This window comes from Orussus abietinus, unplaced genomic scaffold (genome assembly GCF_000612105.2).
Source record: "Orussus abietinus isolate OABI.00-Male unplaced genomic scaffold, Oabi_2.0 scaffold199, whole genome shotgun sequence".
Classification (NCBI taxonomy): Eukaryota; Metazoa; Arthropoda; class Insecta; order Hymenoptera; family Orussidae; genus Orussus; species Orussus abietinus.
In genome coordinates this window covers 101,976-126,086 of record NW_019394470.1, presented here as the reverse complement: position 1 = coordinate 126,086, position 24,111 = coordinate 101,976, and the positions used below count along the sequence as shown (strand labels likewise).

The following is a 24,111-nucleotide window of genomic DNA, read 5'->3' as shown; positions in this document are numbered from 1 at the left end:
CTAATCGAGGTCCTTTCTGATCGTTCTATTCCGATCGAAGGAACCTCTGGACGTGGTGGCATAGCGCTGCTCCTCCAGGATATTATCCAATCTTCACGAGCTAGTGAAATCCAGTGCCCTTAGTAGGCAGGTGGAGCCGAGCACTCAAAGAAATTCGGCAAAGCGTCCGATTAGGATACCTCGGACCACCTGCGAACGGTGACTATTAGACGGATTCCCCTTCCGGTAATTTTCGTCGAAATTTTTAGGAAATTCGGCGATACGACTCGCTTATCGTGCGAAGTGTGACAGCATAGAGTCGTTCCCCTTCCACTCGGTAGCAAGACGGTCCGCGGCCGGTCTCGCACTCTAGCGTCTGCCCTCTCGGCGTAACGTCATCGCTACGTTCTCCTGGTGTATAGCCGCCTGAGACGAAGCTGGACGACGACGTCGGCCCCCTGCACCTGGCACTCGGCGTGACGTCATTGCGACGTTCCCCGAGTGTCTGGACGCTCGAGACGACTCGCATCCTCCTCCGAAGGCTCAAGAACGGTCTTGCATCCGTGCACCTGCTCCTCGGCGTGACGTCATCGCAACGTTCCCCTGGTGTTTGGTCGCACGGGCAATTCCGTGCCTGACGGAGAAAAACAGGAACCTCGTATACAGGAGACGGCCTCGTACCCCCCGTCTAAGCCCCCGGCGTGAGGTCATCCCGACGTTCCCCAGGTGACTAGAGGTACGGGACGATCCAGACTCTCAATACAACGTTCTTTCACACTTAAACATCGAGGACGTGACGGCATGGCGCCGTTCCCCCTCTGTTAAAGGGTCACGGAAACACATTGCACAAAGTGTGACCGTGGAGCCCGCCCACACAGAATCTCGAATAGAATCGCGACATTAAAAGCCAATGAAAATTAATTGAATACAATACTTGACGCGACGGACAGACACACGAAAACCCTTAATAATTTCTCTCTCTCGCGGGGCTTAGTGGCTGGTAATCGAAGTCGTCCGGAATTTCCAGAGAATCGGGATTGCTTCCTTCCCTTTGTCGGAAATTTTCAGGCCGCGGCGTGGATGGTCACGCCTGGTGCCCTAAGAAAATACAAGCGGCCTCGCATGTACGTTGTCATGTCCCGCCGGTGGATCTCGAGGAGTACGCACGGCGCCATGTCCCAAAATTTCCAGCATCTGACGAGGATCATTAATAGACTGCGTTGCACGTTACACAATTATTTAATGGCACCAAACTAAAAGTGTCCACGTATGAAACGTAGATCTCTCATAGTAAATCCTATAGAAAAGTTAATTGGCATTATTGTACAATAATAATTGAACGGTCATCGTTTAAATCGATGTTTCATGGAAGACAATATTCATATAACTTATTGTATCCTATAAAGAACTACATTTCGTTTTGTAAAAATTATCTTATTTTTATGGAAGACTTGGAATTATTGCGGAACTGAATCCAGTAAATTAGGCTTTTAAGGCAGACCGTAGTTCGCTTAAGAAAATGTCTGCATGATATTCCGTGAATGTAAAAGCTGGTCGTAGTCGCAGTGCTCTTGGGCCACATCCACCTGTTTGGATACCTGAAATGAAAATCAAATTTATTACGTACATATTATTCTATTAAAATGTTTACCATTGCATAAGGAGCATGACAGGCACTGGTTTTATTTGGTAATTCTAAGTATGGACGTTTCTACTGAAATCCACACTACTAATTAAAAATTTCCTCCGCTATCACTATCTCACTCTCTTTAAAAATCCTTTACTTTCTCTATAATTATTAAAAAGATTTTATTAATACTTTGTAAATGTACACTACCTTTAGCCCATAATTTGTTTTTAAGCTTATCGCGGAGATCAGATGTTGCACAATTAAAGGCGATGAACGTTCCCCGACCCCTGGCTGAATCTAGCAGATGTGGCATTTCGTTTTGAAATTCAATCAGTTGTTTCAATGTATAATTGCCCACGCGTGACACCCTTGTCAGTAAGTCTTCCTTGAATATTACGTCAAGAATTGACTCTAACAGAATCAATTTGCTTGGATCTCCCATCCAAGTGTTGAACACTCTGTAGGGTTGTTTAGGCCTAGATAACATAAAATCATTAGGTTATTAGATTACTCAATAGTAAAAAATGGAAAAATATTTGCGACATTCACACTTCATTTGATTAGATTTGTGAAAATTATTTTCTTATAAAGGCGAGTTTTCTTTAGTGTCTTACGCCCTTAAAACACATTTCATGTTAAGAAAATCTTGGGTCAAATACATCGGGTAAAGAGAAAAAGGAAATCAGTTATTTTTTCCGAATACGTGTCATGATTTTTACGATCGCAAAAAGGAAAAGTCAATTCTATTTGTTTCTACCAATTCTACCTCAAATATCGTAAGGATTTACTTCGCAATTGTATTCTAATCAGCATCACGTAGAAAAGACTGAATCTGAACGAGACAGATGAGTGATATTTATTTCCCCGTAAAAATAGTGAAATAGGTTTCTCTTGTCACATATTGCAATGGGTCCAACGGTGAATGTGAGTTTTAGTCGATATTTAGGAGAAAGTAGGGAGGCCCTGGAAGAGGGAACCACGGACCGCAAGCGCGAAGCACCGCGGATTATTTTTATTTTATTCCTTTTCTCTTTCCCCCTGTTTGCACCCGTTCCCCTTAACCCTCGTCGCCTATGGGATATTCAAGTATAGAAATAAGATACGGGAAGTATGGACAGTGATCATATGTTTATTCGGTGGCACACCGGTGACTGCTCCAACTCTGTTCGCCGAGGACCGGACGCAACACACAGTAATAAAGCCTTGTGTGTATGTGCTCTTAATTATATCTTCCAAGATACCTCTTTTCATATACCACGATACATAATGCATGCAATTAGAAGAAAGATTTCATTACTTTTGTGGGCACAATGATGACTTTGTGGATACATTTTTGTACAGTGTTCTTCTGCACGTAACATACAATGCGTTGTAACGAACAGACGAATCTCTAAATTTAAGAGCGACAGTTCCGGGTCCGCAGCGTCTGGACGAACGCTCGTCACCTTCGCCGGATCATTGCGGCAGAGCCATTCGAGCCAGTCTACGAAATTCCACCACGAAATAAACGAAAGTTGGTCGCCAGGTCCCCGGAGGCCAAAAGATTAATACACAAAACTCAACAATCTCAAAATCAGGAACAGCAGCGAAGGATACTCAAACTATTCAGCTCGAACGATCTCTCCGCCTCGACGATCGTCGCGGCGCAGCCGACCAGCTCAGAGCGCACGTAAAAAGGTTTGGGGTGGACGGGGTAAGATCAATCTATGGGGAAGGGAAATTCAAACCCAAAAGCGGGCAACTCAAACCGGGAAAACTGAGGAATTCACACAAAAATCACACGAAAATCAATCGGGTCTAATAAAGTTCATAATTTTATTCAATTAATTAACAGAAAATATAAAAATAATTGGCTTAACAATTCAGTCGCGGACAATAGAAAATATGCCGGGGACGAGGTTCGACGGAAGGTCGCCCCAAAGGAAACGTGGTCAGGCGAGAAATCCTGCCAGCTAATCTACTCAGGATATAATTTAGACTTGCCAGAAAAAGACTTACTCAGATAAGAAATTACCAAAAATACTTGATACTCTAAAATTGGATCGGACTCGAAACACTTTAAAAGTAATATCAGCTCAAAATCAAAAAGGGTTCGACAACTCAGAAAATGACTCGCAGGTACTCGACGTTCGGAAGTTAAACAGGCTCGAGATAATCGGAAAACAAATTCGACCCAAACAAAAGTTCACTAATTTAGAAAATTACTGCTTTCGAAAAATAATGAGCGGTTGTTTTGATGAACAGAATTTTTTAATTTACGCAAGATCAAAATCATGCTCCTAGAGAATTTGACTCAAATTCCAACTCATTTACCAAAAGACTAAATAAGTCGTTCAAATTCACAATTCTTTATTCGAATTCCAACTTAATTATTCAGTCACATTAAGATAATTAAACTCCCGAATCCTAAATTCGTTACTTAACATTATCACAAGGACAATAAGATTCGAAATTAATTACTCGAAATTATCTCTAAACTACTCGAATTCTAAATTAATTACGTAAAATCGAAATTACTCGAGAACAAGGTTGGAAATTAGTAATACGTAATTATCACTACACTACTAGAAACTATATCAATTGCGCAAAATTATGACTTAAGAAGAGGGTCCTTCGGAAGTGAACAATGCGATCCGTGGACGTGGGCGACCGCGTGGTCGCCGCTTGACTTCTCCGCCTCCGATCGCGAGGGGAAAGAGAATCAGACAAATATATCTAAACTCGACAACTAGCTGCGAAGAAAAGACTCTAAATTATTGCGCTAGCAAGACTGTCTCATCAGGCGAGCCAGCAGTCCACGGTAACAGCATCGCCTCCTCTGGCCCCGAACAGTGCATGACAACAAGATCTACTCTTAGCCCGAGACGTCGAGGCGGCGAGCAACCCGCAATCCCGCAGGAGGTGGCGTCACCTTTTCGAGGACTACATCCAGGGGTAGCAGGTCTGAGTCCCGAGGTTTCCCCAGGTACGCCGAAATAGCGAAGTCTTCGCCGACTCAAGCGTCACCAGGCGTCTCCAACTTTACTCATCGCGACGACAAGCTGTATTTATATGTTGTGTTTCATAGTCTCCTGTAACTGTTAGGATGTGTATTTTCATACTATCAATAGGAACGAGCCCTCTAAATACGCCCAGCATTCAGCTGTCGTGCGCAGGCCCCAGGGACTGGAATTATTAAACCGTGTGATAAAAATTTTCAGGCATCGGATCTAGAAAAGGGGCCTGGGGCCCGCTAGTCTTCTTAACCCTCAGACGGCCGTCGCCACAAAGCCAGACCGACGTGCTCCGATCCCACACGTGTTCGCCATCGAGAGCCGTACTTTCCTTTTCCTTTTCAATAGCCCTAACTTGTCCTTCTACCTCTTTGTGCGCGTCTGTGCTTTCTCTTGACTTTTCATTCAATTCTCAATACTCTGTTCTACAAATTGTCACATAATTTTCTCTAAGTGGGAGACTTGACTCCACGAATTTTTCCCAGACTGGTGTCTTCTAGGTCACGTCGCTAGGATTAAGAAAGGACAGCGTGATGCTGTTCTCGCGTACGTTAGAACAAGATAGTCATAGGTATTTCTTGTATATATAGGATGTTTTGCGGGACGAGGCAGTTCATCCTCGGACACCGCCGTGACATTCTCCGCTGGTAAAGCCTTTTCCTAAACCAAAAAAGAACTTAATTTCTTCGCCAACTTCGCATCAGCTTCTTCACTCCGATCTCTCTCTCGAACCACGCATAACATCGTCTCTCTCGCTATCTTTTTGAAGAACGGGACGAGGCCTTGGCTGAAATCTGCGGCCGCTCTAACCCTTCTACTTTTTCTCTTTTCCCCTTTTCGAACTTACTTTCGCGATTTTCTGAAAGACGGGACGAGACCTTGGCTAAGTTCCGTGGCCACCCCTACCCCTTCGTCGTTTCTCTTTCCGCCGTTAGATCTCTCTCTCTCGATCTACCTGGAGGGACGAAAGGGACCTTAGCTGCTACCCGTGGCCGTTCCGACCGCTTCCCTCGTTACCTTTCTTGGGCTCCCTCTCTTTCTCTATCTCGCGCCACTTTTCCGAGCGACGGGACCTCAGCTGCTGACCTGTGGCCATTCCGACTACTCTCGATCTCTCTCTTGCCAGCTCAGTTCTCTCTTGCTCTTGTTCCCGCCTCTCATTCACCCCCTCCTTGACCTTTTATGGGATCCGAGCAAAAATGGGCAGTTTAGTTTTTCGTCGAGCCTCCGACTGCCATGACAAACAATAAGTGCCACGCAAGGAGGTACTTCGGTCGCCAGAAAAGGGCCGCTCGACGAGCTGCAGTTTTCCGGCGTCCCGGGAATGCCGCCGCCGAATCCGTACCTCCACTCGGGAAGATGCTAGCATCGCGAGTGGCTCCGTGACTCCCACACTCTAACCGGATCGCACCTCGACCCAGATCCTATCCACGGAATACCGCGAGTTTGCGGAATTTTTCGAGTTCCCCGCAAATGACGTCTACAAGTGTTCGCAGACCCTCGGGATGAACGCTCCGCGCCCGAACGGGGCTTCCGCCGCGGCTCCCACGCGGTCGACCAGGCTCCTCGTGAAGAGACGCGATCTCTTCGGGGACGACGCGGAACCGGCCCCCGTGGACTGCCACTACGCGTTCTCGGAGCTTGAGGGCGAAGCGCCACTGTACTCCTCGCGGGACTAATTCCGGATTTTTCGTCCGTAAAAAGACACTTCCGGTGCGACCCCTTTTTTGGACCATTTTTTTGTGCTGCGAGAAACATCACGCAACGGACGCTACCCCGTGCCTATACACGAATCACATCGCCGCGACGGACACTACGCACTAAAACTCTTCCAGCGAAGACCAACGGACACCCTAATGTATATTAGAGCATTACTTGTTAACAGTCTTATACGAAACAAAAGAACGTAATGTAAATAATTGTTATAAAAAAGAATTACGAAGAGTTTTTGTTTTATTTTAATGGAAATTGTCTATATTTTAAAATTCATACCTTAATATGTAAGAAACAAAAATAATACGGTAGATTACCTGAACTCCTCTATGTGATAATATCCTCCAATTTGCATCTTTTTACTAAAGGACACGAGATCTGGCGGTGAGTCTAAATTGAAGTGTTCATGGCACCACATTTTCCCAGTTGGACCTCCACCAGTTTGTACTTCGTCAATCAGTAGCGCTACGCCGTACTATCAACAAACAATAGAATATTCTGAGTGAATACTGGTTATTAAGCTGGGAACCTACATTACGGTCAATGTAATCGTTTTGAAAAACGCTACAAACACGAATGTTTATAGCTGACAAAGAAACGAACCCACACTTCCGTCTTCGATTTTTCAAACTTGGTATGTGTGAAGATTGGTCAAAGTAACCAATACATGTCTTATTTTATCAGCTTATGTTCAGTTTTGGAGGGTAAAAATACTAATCCCCCTAGAAAATCTGTAACTTCATGTCTTGATATTGTGACGTGACATCTTTCTTCGAACGTTGTCACAAGAATATATACTTTTAATTTCGATACTATAACATTATTAGATTCAAAATTTCCTCCCAGAATGTTTCACTATCGAAATTTGTAATCGATCAAGTCTCCTCGGTTGAAATTCGAGTCGTTGGAATCGGCAGGTCTCGACCTCTTATGTTTCAAAAGTATTTGTCTTCACTCGGTAGCGTTTAAATTTTATCCATATGTTCGGCAACATTTGCTTCCTTCCCACCTTGACTTTGCCACTACTGAGCTCTTCAATTTAACTTAACCTAATCTAACCTAATAAGGAAATATTTTCAAGAGTTCGTCTCCAAGTTTATTCATTTTGAAATTTACAAGTTGAATAGCATAAAACTCTAATGCCCGATTTTGTCATACTTCTGGACAGCTAACCTCCGGATAAAGATATTAATATTTGCCAAATAAGTAAAGGTTTGATTATTTATACTGAACTGTAAGGTTTGCTATCTGGAGGGTAGTTAAATGTTTAAGCCAATCTGGCAGCACCGCAAATGCGAAAAGTAGCTAACTTCGGGAATTACGATACCCTTTAAATGTCTACGTCTATTGGTGGGAAAGTTTAAATTCGGTTTTGGAAATTAATGTTAAATTATATTGAGCACAATCATGTAGAGTATTTTTATTACTTTATATCCTCCAGTGCTAAAGAAAAGTATGTTGTTAGAAAATAGATAACAATTTTTTATTATTAAGATATTAGAATAAGAGATACCCGCCTCCCACGACAAATGGAATCATGGCCCTTCTGCCATTTAGAGGCTTAGATGTAGAACACTAACACTAACCAACGTGCCGAACTCTGTAATACCCGATCAACCATGCCCTCTGAAAGATGCAAGGAAGAGGAGAAAATCCCATTTAGATAACATACAGCATCACGAACATACATGGTTAATCGAGTAAATCGGCAATCCTAGGTCGTAATCCGCGAAAGCATCCTTCATTGGGCTATCCAGAGGGGAGATGTTACGTAGGCACCTTCCGTACCCTAACGTAGGGAAAAACCCTATTTTCCAATCACCGGAGCTAGCCATGGAAATTCGAATACAGAAACGCGATTAGAAAACTCTTGCGAAAGGATCCAACGAGTTCATCGGTCAAACGGCACCAAAGATCATCGACCGACCCGGGGCGAACAACCTGATGACTCAGAAACGCCACCCTCACCTGGGCCCTAGGAAACCCCCCACCAATTGGAACATCCTGCTAATAAAACCAGCAGTCCGATCAAGACGGGCTGTCATATGCCATTAGTCATTATTCATTAGTCTGAAGTCTTTAGTCAATTTGTCATAAGTCAACGTCAGTATCCTCGAAACTTCGAGTGGAGCTCCTGGACCCCGGTACTCCGTTCCTAGCGAGTCAGAGACCGAGACTATTGGACTCCCTGCCAAGGACCACTATCCTGCGAGCTGCAGTAGCGCCATCCGGTACTCCAGCGATCCAGCCACCGAGTCAGGACTAGACGGCGGCACTGCGACTTTCATTGGACGGGAGGCTTCTAGGAGACCTCCAACCCTAGGGCACGTCACGGGACGAAGGTGTTCACACACAGTCATCCGACCGGGTCGATCAAAAGAGACTGTCACCGATTACGGCCGCTGAACAAGCCAGGTAGAGGATCCTTCGCAAGCTCGATTCATCCTCATTTTCATTCTAGTTTATTTATTAACCCTTCATTTCCGACCAAAACCGAATTCTGACCATTATCGCTATTTCCATGCCTTGCTCCGGTTAATCGGATAGATTTAGAATCCATCGACTTCCATTAAACAGCTGAGCTCGAATCTCAGCATCGCGAAATAGAATCACGCGCAGACCGCCATTAAAACAGTAAGAATTCCCGCGTCAGCACACCGGCGTCCAGTAACCTGCCGCCGCTAAAGCGCGCCATCCTGAACCGCCGCGACGCGGAAGTATATTAATCTAGAGAAATTAGGTCAAGGCACCTCGGGTGCCCTTCCAGCTGATTGTAGTTTAGACCTCACGTATGAATAAACGCAAATCTTAATACAATAGCTACATAGCCATTCGTCCGTATCCCTTCTTCATTCTTCACTCCCCTAAATCCCACCAGAGGAATTGATCTAGCCGCTCGGATCAATCTCCTCACAAACTTAAAATAATCGTTACGCGCAAGATTTGGGTAATCTCCATCTGAATTACCCCGGCCTCGCATCCGCTCGGCCACCCCGTAACAATTTGGAAACGTTTTTTGCATCTAGGTGTTTTTGAGTAGATCTGCATTTACTACCATAACTAAAACATTTTTCTCATCGTCTGTTTATCATTGTCTTCATCATTTGTTCATGATGTTGCACGCGTGCATCGCCCACCCTCGCGGAACGTTTCCCAAAACCCATAAAAATTCCTGTCTCTCCGTGCCCGACAACCTCGAGTGCCCCGAAGGCGCCGTGTGCTGCACTCCGACACAACGGGTACAGCCGCGGCGCTCATTCGGGAGCGCTGAGGGTCCGTCGCTGGGCCCGACCCTCGCTCCCTCTCCCTTGCTCCCATGGCCGAGCCCTATCCCTAACCGCTCCAGCCGGCGGGTTGAGCGCCCCGGGGCCATTAACCGTCGCACGTCTCCCTCTTGACCCATGCGCCGACGCGCCAGGCCCGCTTGCCTGGTGCTCACTCCGTGCAAAGGGGTAGGAATGCGGAAAATTGATTCGGGAAGACTCCCAGATCGCGGGACTCATGTCCCCCGCGATGAGAATGCCGTGATCGGGTGCAAGACCCCCGCCTTCTCCACCCACTTCCCCCGGCCGCCCTAAGCCGCGGCCCAGGGGGTGGGGATACCGAAGGGCCCGGATCCAGGCCTCGGCGCTATCCCTTACCCATCCCGCTGACATTTTCGTAACCCATCTCCCATTATCCTTCGATTCCGCGAAGGTCAGGCGGCCGCAGGATTGATCGAACGGTGAAACTAAACCGGGGCCGTAGCGGCACTGTGACTTCGGTCCCGACGTCTCCACGTCGCCCCGGAAAAATCCTGCGAGGCGCGCCACTCTGAGACGAGAAAACCCGGCCTAGCCTTGCCAAAGAATGTTTAGACAAGGAGGTCCTCCTAAGGGACAGCGCTAGAGTAAGATAGCGTTAAGGACTTTTCAGTGTAATGACGGGTCCTCCGGGACCCAAATAGGCAGTCATTATGTACCTGTTCCGTCGCGAACGGCCGAAGGCTCTGGGAAAATACACCACGTATCGTTACCGAAATCGCCTCCTCCATCGTTATCTCCACCACCACCCGTACGCTCGGTGCAAGAGCGTCTCCCGTCCCGCTCTCGCCTCGAGACACCCGCAGCGTTGCGCCCTCGCGCTCCCCTGCGCGGCCATTGGCTCCGCGGCAGGACGCGCCCCGCGCTCCGCTCCGCGGATCCCCACTCCGCAGTGGACGCGCCCGCGCTCCGCTCCGCAGTCTCGCGTATCCCGACGGGCCCAAGCACGCTGCGTAGCGGGTCGCCGCCCGCGATATCCCGCTCCGCAGCACCAGGCAGCATGGAGCCCCCGCAGGCCCGCCGTTACGCGCGCCCCCGTGCCGCAAGCAGGGAGGCCGCCAAAAGCGCGGGCTCGCGCCAGAGACCCGGCCACCGCCACCTTAACCCCCCCCCCCCCCGATCGACGGGGACTCCGACTGGCTGCTCGCCCGGGCCGAAGCCAAGGGGTGTTTCTCCTCGGCGGCCCGCCACCGGGCCCTCGACACGCTAATCGCGCGGGTGGTCTGCTACGTCTGCGGACCGCTCCCCGGACCAGCCTCTCCGCCGGAGCCGAGGACGCCACCGCGATCGCTCCCAAGGACGCCGGTGAAACCGACGCCACCGCCCACCCCGGTCTCCTCGCTGCCGCTGACGCCGCCGGTCGCACGGTCGCCGACCCCTGCCGCCGGCCTCAGGCCCGCCCGGGGCTCGTCCTGCCCCCTCACGCTAGGCAAGGGAATCCCGGAGCTCACCGCCCGCACGGCCCCGGACGCTCCGTCTTCCCGGGAGGCCCCGTCAAGGAAGCTGACGGGGCGTCGCCTCATCCTCGCGGTCCTTCGGCAGTTACGACCGGCTAAACGGACCACCGGCTTTCCACCGGGGCCACCCCCGGGTCGGCCAAGCTCGTCCGCCGACTTGAAGAACTCTTCGGGCCGTAAGAGGGGAAGCAGACCGCCGCAGGGAGCACGGTGCGCCTTCCCCTCCCCCCCGTCGAAGCCCATGGGAGGCGGAGAGTGGAGCGGCCTGGCGACCCTGGCCATCCTCGTCCTCGGGGTCTTCGCCTGGTGGTTCTGGGCCCTACTCCGGAGGGTGTACTCTGACCGCCCGGACGCCCTGGACCTCCCGGAGTACCCACCGTGCCACCCTTCGACCTCTGAGGATCGGGGAGGAAGCCTCCGATCTCGAGAGGGAAATCCACCGGATCGCGATGCGAGTGACGTGGCGCGCCTCTCGCCCGACCCCCCGCCGCGACGCCGTGGGTGACAAGATACAGAAGAACCGCCAGTGCCGCGAGGACGATTTTACCGCGACCGCGAAGACAATGATATGCTTTCTTCCAACTGCATCGTTGGCTTTATTGCTTTAATATAATATATCATGTTGGCGGTGAAGCGTTCCACGTTGATATGTTACCGTGAATGACCGAAATTGGAGAATGTCGACTTTCACCGGTGAATGTCAACAGATACCAAATACGTCGGTGAAAGATCGAATATTTCATTATATTGTTGCACATTCGGATCCTCTCCAGTGTGTGTCGACATTTACCGGTGTAAGTCAGAAATAAGGGTATTTAGCAAATATTTCGGGTATACACTAAGCGATTATGTGAATGTTGACATTCACCGGTGAAAGTCGACATTCTCCAGATTTCGGTGTTCCACTGTAACAGATATACGTCTGGCGAAATCGGTATCAGTGTTGGTTGCGTGAAATCCATACGTATTACTGTTCCAGTACACGAAACGTAAACTTTTAAATCCCGCATAAAGTTTTACATCTCGCTGGCCAGATTATAGTGGCTTGTGATACATTATAAACTAGAATAGAGACACAATCTTGTAATTAGAACAGAAAAATGAATTTGAAAGGTTGACATCAGCGAGAATTGTGAGTACGGCTTAGATTAGAGGAAAAGTAAATTTTTATACCAAATTCAATGTAGTACATAGCGGCAAATGAAAACGTCTGAGTCCTATTGAAATTTTGTACGATATTTACTATTAATAATATGGCCTGCTTACCAGTTGAAGTAACAATTAAATGTGAAAGTCTACTACAAACAAGATCTATCCCTGTAAAAAGGTTATCCGCAGTAAGCTTGGCAGCTGTATCAAACGTAGTACATGTAAAATTAATACGATAATCCGTTATGAAACTCTTCATAGCAAAGAGCTGTTTGATAATAACTGTACCTTTTTTGTTATATGTCGCAACTTTTGGAAAAATTCTGGGGACGCATGATTATCGCCTCCTTCAGCTTGAATGGGCTCTATTATGACTCCAGCCACTGGTATCTTGTTTTTGGATTCAGACATTGCAATCAGATCTTCAACCTGCAAAAGGTAATTACGTATTATAATTAAAGAAATAGCTAAGAGAACTATTAACATGTTATTATTATGATTCATGCACCCTGTTCCAAAATATATACAGAGTGTTGGAAACGTTTGGAAACAGTTTAATATTTTGAAAGACAAGCACTTTTGAAAACAGCGTTTTACAACAAAATTTGAAGGCTTTAAGATTTCTATGGAATGGCCAAATCCGTTTGACCGTGAGTGGAGAAGTCGAGATTACGTAGAGATCAAAGTTAACGTGATTTTTTCAATGGAACATTCCATTTTCGAATACGTAGTATTAACCCTTGGTGATCGGCAAATTTCTCTGATGGGAGTACCAACTAGTCGAAGCGAATTTAGCACATGGCGCACATCTCCATGCCCCAACAAAATAATTTCCCCCGCCACTGTGGCGACATCTATCGCAAAGGGTTAATGCTTACGGAGAGACACTTCTAAAATACTGGTTGAACACCTTTGAGAATTGTCTAATAAGGAAAAGTACTTTGATGTTTCCTTTCGATTTTGTTCTACTTTTGATATTTTGTCATCCATATAATTCTAAAAGGCACATATTTTCATTTATTTGCTGTAATAACGGTGTAAGGGGTGAAATTACTCTTCAAATTGGACTGTAAAAGAGAATGATTTGGCAGTTTCGTATAAAAGCATCTCACCGAAGTGAATGCAATCTGCGGCAAAATGTTCTTTGTAGTATGCATTGCAACAGGGCTTCTCTATTCCATTGGCAATTTAAGATCGTGCAGCCCTTTGCTGCGACTCTTAAGTACTGAGTCGGCTGATACCCTACTTCGAATGCGATAAATTCCAATATGCTATCAAGCAGTATTATATGATGTGACGTGGTATATGTTTGCCACCCCACGGCGACCCTAAATTTCGGCCGATGTGTTTTTTTTGCATTCTTTCTTTGCAGGGTCCGAGGTCCGACGATCACCGACTCGAGGGAGAGGGAAAGCATACCTAATTGTTAACTAATTTAAGCTGAATATTTTGTTGCAGCCTAGTTTTGCGATCCACGGGAACCCTCCCAATTTCCTGTGAGGGATCATCCATTTAATTTTTGAGTTTCTGGGCGTGCTCTCGAGCACTCGCAGGAATATTCAAAATGAATATTTGGCGAAGTGATCGAGAGCTCGCCAAATTTCGGTAACGCGTAGCGAGGCTCCGGTCGCCAGGTCGGAGTATTAACACCAGGGACCTCTCGGAGTTCGTGCTCGCGCGCGTGCTACCGCTCGTCACCCCGACCGGGAAGAAAGAAGCCGCCGAGGAAGTCTCGGCGGCCAAGGACGTCAGGACCGAGTTCACCAGCCGCGGTGCCACGGCCCGTCCGTCGGATCCACCCGGAGGGCAAGTCGGCCCTGCTAAACCCCCTGGTGGCCTTGCCTGCGGGGGCGGACCGTAGACAGGCCCTGGCGGCTCGGGTACGGCCGCCCGCAGGGGCAGCAAGACTACTCGGCCAGGAGCCAGACCAGGAGGCAGCAGCTCTCATGACCCTGGCTGCAACCAACGAGGCGAGGCGTAGGTGCCACGCTCCGGGTAGCGAGCTCTTGACTTCCGGACCAGGAGCCCGACCACGCTCTCGCTAGAGTACCCGGGGCTTATCCAAGGATCCCCCGGAGAGGGAAACATCGGGTGCCCAGAGGACCAGGGCACGCCGGGTCCCGACGGACCACCGCTCGCTACGGCCGTGGCATCGCCGGCGGCTCGACGTGCGACGGGCGGGTACCGCCATTGCCCAGCAACCGCGCACGGAGATCGGGCCGTCGCAACCCCTTGCCCTAGGAATCGGGCCGGCGCACGCCGACTCCGCCGAAAATCTGGAACTAAGGAGCATCTCAGCCAATCAACGGCGCCGACGGGGCCTCTCGGTACGGGACAATACTTCTTGAGTTGAGCGCAGCTGTCTCTCCGTCCCCTTGGCAATGCCGGTGCCATCGGCAGGACTCTCGCTCCCGCCTTGATGTCCCCCTAGCGAGCCTTGTCGAACCTAGGACCGGGAGCCGACCTGCCCTCTTGCCTCGCCGGAGTGGGTTACTAGTCCGACTAATTAGGTCGCCCGCCGGCCGATGGCAGCATGTCCTCCAAATTTTGGGATGCCTCGCGCGTTTCCTTGGGACCATCAAACGGCGGCGCTCCCATGCCGGGTCGCGGCGCCTTCTCACCTACTTTCTTATCGCCAATTTTCTGGTAACTTTCTAACAAAAACCCTTAAACTAACGATTGCCAAGGGAACCTCTCCGCACTCCGGCTTTAGAGTCACCCCTTGTGACGCGTCGGGAATTTTACTACGTCACAGTACATTTCTGTTCATAGTTTTGTTGTAACTTGTCGAGACGGGTGACAATATATGTTACCCAGTTGTTTCATAATAATTTAATTTTCTTTCTTATTCTCGCTTCCTCTTTAGTCCGGCGTTCAAAAATAACCACCCTCCCCCCCCCCCCGTCTTCGCGATCATAAAAGACTTATCTGAGCTAGTCGTATGCATCGTATAAAGTTAAGCTTAAGGACGTGATTTTAGGAGATAAATCGGGCTAGCGGTAGTCCGCGGTTTTCGTCATCCTCGGGTACAGACTGTATGTTGTATCCGGACACTTGGCATAGCGGTATGCCTGGCGCCCAAAAATGTTGACGGATCCGATCCCCTTACAATCCAGTTCCGGTCATTTTCACGGTCACGGCGCAATCGTGTGGCCCGGGCGGAAATTGACCGTCCGCACGATCGGGCAAACCGAGTCGGCGGATCTGGAAAGTGGTTGCTGTGCATAATAACTCGGTACCGTCTTGCTCAAAGTCAAAAAAGCTAAGCATGTTTCTCGCATCTCTGGACTATACGAGTTTGTTGATTATTTGCAAGAAGCATAACACAAGTAAATTCCACTTTTATGTGATTATTAACATAGTATAATCGTTGTTTAAATTGCACCAATTGTTTTTGAGAACGTTTAAAAAAAAACATGTCTCAACTGAAAGGATAACGAAATATTAAAGAATACAGTTTTAATATCGTCCTGATGCATAATATGTTCATGTCAAGTTCATTAATATCTCTCGAAATCTTCCGCAAAAACCAATATGTAAGTCGAATGATTCCTAGAGATTGGGAGACTGCTTCACCCTTTAAATATAAACGATTCCCAAATGAAAAAAAGTGGTCTTAAATAATTATTTTTCAAGGTATATTAGAATGAATGACCGCAGGGTCGGGCAATTGGGAATAAAACCATGTTAAATTGAAATACTTTTCCTGCTCTCCATATAAAAAATATTATTCTAGTTTCGTCTGGACTAATTATTAATAAGATAAGGGAAATTCAAAACTGGATATTTTCTGCGATATTTTGGGATTTAAATAGCGAACTAGTTTTTAGCATGCGTTCAAGAGTTCTTAATCGTTTGACTGCTACGCGGCGCAAAAGCGCTGCGTTCATTTGTCTCGAAAATCGCGACGCAGCGCTTTTGCGCTGCGAGTTTCAGTGTGTCAAAATATGTCTCGCAGTTTTCGTGCGTTCTTGCAAAAATTGCTTAGCAGTCAAACGGTTAAATAGCAGGATATCTCGCGAAGTAATATCATATATAAGTGACATTGCCTCAGCCAAACAACGTTCGTCCTCTTCGTGATTTTCCCGAACGTGCTCTTCCAATGGATACTTGTAAGTCGGGAATGATGCGATTGGCCAATCAAACGACGGTATATCTATCTTGTGAATATACTTGCTATGCGTTGCCGACAGCGACCCCAGCGTTCTGCCATGGAAAGAACCTGAAGCAGTTAAGCATAAAAACAAATTTAAACAGTACAATACAATATTCATAGTATATAGTGTATACAATTTCTGGTGTATTAGGCAGGAAGCGAGGCCATTAAAATTCGACAAGTGACTAATATATATATACAGGGTGTAACAGAACTCGTAGTCACGGTTTATACAGCGCTATTTTAGTTGAAAAAGGAGTCGACAACTCTATTTTTTTTCCTACAGTGCATTAATTTCTTGTAATAACGCTGATCAGCCACCTTACTAGGATTAGGATTCTCGTTTCGAGTTTAAATAAAATAATCTCAGATTGGACCCCGTTGTCGTCGGCGAGTCCTCGGCCCCGAAATATTATTCTGAAAGTGAGCTAGAGAACGCGTTCAGGAGCGAAACTTCGGCGTGACGTCAGGACTAATTCGCATCCTAATCTCAACTCATCTAAAAATCACCCACAAAACCTACTATCCATGAATCCAAATCCACTCGATTCTATGATGAATAAATAGAGCGCACAGCTGATGGAGTAAGTCGCTCTAGCTGACAAGAGAGTCAATTTCCCATCCTTTCCTTTCCTGGAATTCATGTCATAAATAACGAAAGCGACTTTAATTGAATTAGGATTGCACCTAATTTAAATAAAGCGGTCCGAAAATCGAAAAACATTCCCAGCAAATTAAGTTGCCAAACTCGTGCTAAACGGTTCGAACACCTTAACGGCGTTCACCACCAAAGTGGGGACGATGACTTCCACCGCTAGATGGCATTAGCATCGAATTCGGTGGGAGGTAACCAAAACGTACTTTCTCGCTCGGATGAGGGAGACGCGACGCATAATGGGCGGTGTTTAGTAACGGGCGAAAAATGTGTGCGTATTTTACACGTATAGGACTCACACAACGGTTAGACGCCTCTGGACTAGGCGCCGAAACGTGGGTGACCCCCGGCCGCCCGCACACGCCAGTTGCACGCTCCGCGTAGAATCGGCAACGGTTGCCAAGGAATGCCCAAATTCCTCGCGAGAAACTCGAAAATCCTGAAAAAGGTGCTCCACGGGGACAACGATTTTGAGCGTATTTCTCAACCGATTGAGCTCAACGGGTGCTCGTTTTAAAGATAAAATGTTGACGTGTGTTTATATGGGAGCGATTTTCGATCGAGCATCTCCTTCTTAGTTAAAAGGGCATTGAAATTATGTCGTTGCACTTTTTTATATGAAAATGACCACTTATCGAAAATCGCTCCCATTTAAACACGGGTCAACGTTTCATCTTCGATATGAGCACTCGTTAAGGTCGATCGGTTTAGAAATACGTTCGGAATCGTTGTCCCCGTGAGGCCCTGCAAAATCGCTTGAGTGGTGAGCGCCCTTATGGTAGAAAAACTCGTTCAAACCGGATTCGGTTGGCAGGCCTCCCGAATCTCAATATATTGATGCACACTGCTGTTCGCTCGTGAAACGATCTACTCACTCTCTAGCCAGCCTCAAAATGTGTCGAAAATTAAGTTAAAATTAAAATTCAAGTCTCAGGCATCGTGAGGCTCGAACCCTCAAAGGCTGCGTTTATCCCGGTGCAGAGGCTCGGGAAAAATACAGATCATTACAGTGAATAATTTGTATGTATGTCATACGTATGCAGAAAATTAATGTTCATTTCCTTAATATACGTGCAACGTACACATATTGAATGTCTTTTGCATGTGTAATACGTTAGGTACTGCACGTTAAATAGAAGTATATTATACGTTTACTATGCGTATTTCATTGGTGAACACGTGGTTGCTTTAAGAACGTATAAAATACGTATATCAAACATGTGAGTAAAATAATTTATATGTTTACATAAAATTAACGTATATTTTACGTCTGTGACAGGTCACTTTTCCTTTCCGTAATATATACCCAGCATACATATATTACATGTTTTTGGTCGTGTAATACTTCAGATATAAGTGCCTGTTAAACAGAGATATATTATACGTTTACTAAACGTATTTAATTCGTGAAAATTTTGATGCTCTAGTAATATATTTCATACATATAATGCACATCTGAAATCCAATAGAATATTTTAGACATTTCGTGAACATTTATTATATATATATGTTTAACTTCTGATATACTGAAATATCCCGTGGATATGAAAACATTCTATGTACGTATATTAGAGATTTTCTTGCGTGTGGGTACGCACTCTTACACAGCACATTTGTAACATGCTATTGTCGTGCAACAATAATTAAAAAATGGTAAATGAATTTTATACAAAAATTCGAAAATACCTTTGAAGGACAAAATGGAGAATCGTGGCGATCCAGGAGGCTGATTCATGACACAAGTCTCTACTTCTTCTTTAGAAAATGAAGCGCCTTGTCTTTTTTTCTCAGCGAACCAAATGAAGATATTCTTGAAAGCATTCTCATTAGAGCACGAGCCGCACATCATCGTGGTAATTTGAGTTAGTCCTGGTGGAGCGACCTGCATAAATTCAATCTGATATAAATTTCAACACTATGGTATAACAGACGCAATTTATACATTTGTACACTGGCATATGAGCCGCTCAGTGCACACATTGATTAACTCCATAAAACAAAAAGTTGAGAAATGCGATGAAGTAATGTAGATTCTTTTTTAAAATTCCTATTATAATATAACTTCAAATATATAATGTAGAATACATAAATACAGTTATAGTTTTCATCTAACGGTATATAAAATTAATAAGAAAGAATAGCCAAAAAATAATCGTCTGCATTTTATATCGACAAATGTTTTTGCAGGTATTAAATTTCCTCCCCTATTCCTGTATGCCAAACCTTTTGTTCCGTTATGCTTTTGTAAATTTCGTGCCCATTTATCAGGATTACGACTTCTTTTCCTCCCAATCGATGTGTTTGTTGGGGAATTTGTACCGTTGCAATCGGATGAATCCGAGAAACACGATAAACGTCTTCTTGCCCCAGACTTTCTGCTGATAAATCGTATTGAAGAATCATCCCTGCTTTCCACATCCACATTGTTATTAGTTTCACTCATCTTGATTATAACGGTATAATATTTAGTTCTTTAAAAACAATAAGGGAGTAATGTTGAAAAGACCAAAAAATATGTATTCCGTGTAATATTGGTGAAGTATACGGTAACATTCAGCGTGAGAGATCACTGTTATACCAACTACCGTCTGCATTGCGCTTCTTTCTATCTGTTTGCTGATGCGATTTTATTACTCATATTGTTGAAAGGGGGAAAGCAACTTCGGCTGTTTAAAAAAAAAGCATCGATGTACGGCCGCAACAGATAATCCAATAATACTATACTGCCAGGTATTCGTCTACGATTTACATTAGAGTATGGAGTTAATCAAAATGGCTTCTGAAATAAATTACTTATTATTCAATGCCCACACAAATTTTGCCGTTTAATGGTGTTAATCTCTATTAATCAGGAAACATATTATAAATATAAAAAGTTATGACCATACCAAGTGCTTTGACACCTAAATTTAAGATTTTTCAGAAAGTGGAGTTAGTCGATGTGTGCACTGAGCGGCTCATATATGAATGCTCGTGCGCCGTCTGTTACGTGGTCGGGCACTACCGGCTGCAACAGCGGCAACAGAAGGAGTGAGGGAGGGGGAGAGGAGGAGGAGGGAGAGTAACATTTTATTTGCATTCTTTTGTGGATTGTAACGGGGCGAATTGAGAGCGCCTGCGCGATACCGAAATCGACGGCAATCGACGCGTGCGCAATACCAAAATAATTAGGCGGTGCGAGAAGGCCAAGAAGTAGGAAGAGACCGAGGAGTAGGGAGAGGCCGCGAGACTCCGGGAGACCCTAAGCAAAAATCTAGAAGACAGATTAGATTTGATTTCCAATAGAATGGACATATCAGAGCTCGAGTAGCACTAGGAGAAATTCAAGTCCCTAAATTGGACAGAAGTTATAAGCGCGAGTAGATAGAGGAAGAACCGGAGTAAGCCGGAATCCGACAATCATTTATGAAATAAAATTGACACAGAGGAAAAATTCTAAAGTAAATTCCAAATCCAGCGATCTCTGCCATTGTGGTAGCCATCGCATCCTTAATTCTTATTCCTTTTGAACACAATCCTGGGAAATTCTGACGCGACTCGGACTCACGACAGTGAGGGAAAGACAGTGCATATTGCGGGGTCTAATCCGTCCTATTACAGGATATATAGTNGAAGGCCGCGTGGAGAATTTGTCTGAGCACCCGGGGGGACGATTCCGTGTCAATTCGGTGGCACCGCACGGGCTTTATACGAATGGCCACGTGCTGAAGGAAATAGGTAAGCGCCAGGCGTCTCGACAGCGACGCCGATCGGGGTTGGTCTTCGTCGCTTTCCCGGGTTTCGAGCCACGGCCGGCTTTTAATCTCGGGTAGAGGGGTCCGGTACGGGTCGGCACATGGGCTCGACAAAGACCGCGGCGCAATCCTCAGGCTTTTTGTTTGGATGAGATGTTTTGTGTACAGATGGTGTTCAGTAGATGGGCGGTAAGTGAGTTTAAATGAGGTAATTTGTGAGATGTATTCTTAATCTCTAAATAAGTAGCCACCGTTAGTGCTGCGGCTCCCTCTTAGATAACTGGAGTTTCAAGGTTTTTCGATCAACCATTGGGATGACTGCTCCAGATAGTCTCGTTGTCGGGTGGACCATTCGATGATGTCTCAGATGTTGTTGCATAATGGGCAACATAAATAATTAGGCGGTGCGAGAAGGCCAAGAAGTAGGAAGAGACCGAGGAGTAGGGAGAGGCCGCGAGACTCCGGGAGACCCTAAGCAAAAATCTAGAAGACAGACAGATTAGATTTGATTTCCAATAGAATGGACATATCAGAGCTCGAGTAGCACTAGGAGAAATTCAAGTCCCTAAATTGGACAGAAGTTATAAGCGCGAGTAGATAGAGGAAGAACCGGAGTAAGCCGGAATCCGACAATCATTTATGAAATAAAATTGACACAGAGGAAAAATTCTAAAGTAAATTCCAAATCCAGCGATCTCTGCCATTGTGGTTGCCATCGCATCCTTAATTCTTATTCCTTTTGAACACAATCCTGGGAAATTCTGACGCGACTCGGACTCACGACAGTGAGGGAAAGACAGTGCATATTGCGGGGTCTAATCCGTCCTATTACAGGATATATAGTAAGTATTAACTCTTTGCGCTTCAACTTTCTGAAATCACCGTGTAATTGACGAGTCGCACTCGACATAGGAGTGCAAATGGTTAATACACTTGGAATAAAGTGTTTGAGGTTGCACGACCACGGCTGTGCGCTCCAAACAGCACTCACGGTTTCTCCCTACTGTTACGTTTTTGTTACTAACCCTGACCGGGGATTTCTTCTGGGCAACAGAGCTTTTCTCGGGCATAAATCCTCAGGCTTTTTGTNCGACGCCGATCGGTGTTGGTCTTCGTCGCTTTCCCGGGTTTCGGGCCACGGCCGGCTTTTAACCACTTGCGCTATAAAGACGTGCCACGCACGTCGAGATGTGGTAGCCATCGCATCCTTAATTCTTATTCCTTTTGAACACAATCCTGGGAAATTCTGACGCGACTCGGACTCACGACAGTGAGGGAAAGACGGTGCATATTGCGGGGTCTAATCCGTCCTATTTCAGGATACATAGTAAGTATTAACTTTTTGCGCTTCAAGTTTCTGAAATCGCCGTGTAATTGACGAGTCGCACTCGACATAGAAGTGCAAATGGTTAATACACTTGGAATAAAGTGTTTGAGGTTGCACGACCACGGCTGTGCGCTCCAAACAGCACTCACGGTTTCTCCCTACTGTTACGTTTTTGTTACTAACCCTGACCGGGGATTTCTTCTGGGCAACAGAGCTTTTCTCGGGCATAAATCCTCAGGCTTTTTGTTTGGATGAGATGTTTCGTGTACAGATGGTGTTCAGTAGATGGGCGGTAAGTGAGTTTAAGTGAGGTAATTTGTGAGATGTATTCTTAATTTCTGAATAAGTAGCCACCGTTAGTGCTGCGGCTCCCTCTTAGATAACTGGAGTTACAAGGTTTTTCGATCAACCATTGGGGTGACTGCTCCAGATAGTCTCGTTGTCGGGTGGAGCATTCGATGATGTCTCAGACGTTGTTGCATAATGGGCTCTGGTAATAAGGCATCCACATTGTGCATTTTGAATTTTTCTAGCCGGGTTCTTTGAAAATCCGACAACCGAAGATGTGGCGGATCCTCGTCCAGGATTTCTCATAGTATTGCGGTGAGCAGCTACGGGGAAATTGTGCAGCCTTTTTTAAAATTTACTTGTACTTTCTCTCAATTTTTCGTCAATTCGACTTCGATATTCTTTAGAGCAGGGGAATTTTGCGGTAATCTATGATTGTCTTAATGCAGGTCTTTATAATTAAAAGCTTCACATCCAAGTCGACAGTTGATCTCCACGCAATTATGGGGTTCATACAGCCGTAGTCTGGTCTTACCCCGCTCTCTCCGAACCTGACGCGTGCGCTCTGTGCTAGCCAGCCGCATCGCGACGATTGTAGATGCGGAGATTGTTCGAGTCTAGTATTTTGAGTTTTGTTCAAGAATTTTGCGTTTCTGAGATTGTCGAGAGTTGAGATTCTGTTGCTTTAGCCTCCAGGGAGGCCTGGCGCCCAACTTCGTGTCTCGTTCCCGAAACCGGGAAATCTCTTAGTGGCTTGAACGGATCCGTCTAGACGATCCGGCGAAGGTGACGAGTGATCGTCCGGGCGCTGCGAACCCGGAACCTATCCCCCTCGTTCTTGTCATTCGTCACAGCGTATACAGATCGGTCGTCGGTGGTGTGTATGAAGTGTACCTTGTGGTGTCACGTATGCCAATCTCATCGTCCCAATTTTCTATTATCGTGCATATAGCGTGTGCGCACGCGCGCGCGCGCGCGCGCGTGTGAGTGTGTGTGTGTGTGTGGGGGGGGTACGTCGTGTCGGTGCGGGTTGCATATCTGGTGTAGGAGAAAGTGTTCTTCGCGGTGTGTATTGTGTAATGCGATTAGGTGTATTCGGTGTCGGGAGGAGAGACCTGTGTTGTACGTGGGGTGGTCGGTTGGAATGTAGATGTCGGTTCGGTGGTATGGTTGGGGTGGTGGGATGTTGGTGTGAATGACACCACATGATCATAGTGTTCTACGTCTTGTGTTTTCTGATTGTGTGGTAGTTTCACGGTGTGTGATCGTATATGATATAATTTGTTTGGTGCAGCGATTTGTGGATTTCATGGACATTCTGACGGTCGTGTGCTGTTCAATTCAATATGAAGTTAGCGCGTTGTGATTACAATATAATAGTAATATTAAACAAAAACACCTTCGGTGTTAAAAACCCTTGCGTCAAATATATTTACTTTCAAATTCCCAGAAAACGTATACTTAAATAACTGACTCATAATCTGCAGATCGTATAACAAAAATAAATAAAATCGGTATAATTAAAAAAAAATACCGCGAATGTATACGAATATAGTATCGTTCTATTATCCGTCAGAGAAAGTAATGAAATCAATTACCTTCGCCAAATGCGTGCATTGTTTCTTATAGCCCCAAGAAAGTAAAGTCAAAATTTAGACGAAAATGATATTCCATGTTTCCGAAAAAACAATGAAATCACTTTTGCCTAATACGTTAGTTGATTCTTAT

At 46.0% G+C, this 24,111-nt stretch overlaps 1 protein-coding gene across 2 annotated transcripts in view; it reads right to left on the bottom strand.

The window, feature by feature from the left end:
* Positions 1-1,202: 1,202 nt before the first annotated feature.
* Positions 1,203-24,111, bottom strand: part of LOC105694389 (4-aminobutyrate aminotransferase, mitochondrial) — a 44,767-nt gene continuing 21,858 nt past the window's right edge. For both annotated transcript variants that reach the window (XM_023432476.1, XM_023432477.1), the window contains exons 5-10: positions 18,721-18,916; positions 16,273-16,445; positions 12,512-12,652; positions 6,633-6,790; positions 1,817-2,085; positions 1,203-1,577 (exon numbers count right to left, since the gene is read on the bottom strand). In XM_023432476.1, the coding sequence (XP_023288244.1) occupies positions 1,462-1,577; positions 1,817-2,085; positions 6,633-6,790; positions 12,512-12,652; positions 16,273-16,445; positions 18,721-18,916 (1,053 nt within the window). In that variant the 3' untranslated portion in view covers positions 1,203-1,461. The remainder of the gene's footprint in view (positions 1,578-1,816; positions 2,086-6,632; positions 6,791-12,511; positions 12,653-16,272; positions 16,446-18,720; positions 18,917-24,111) is intronic.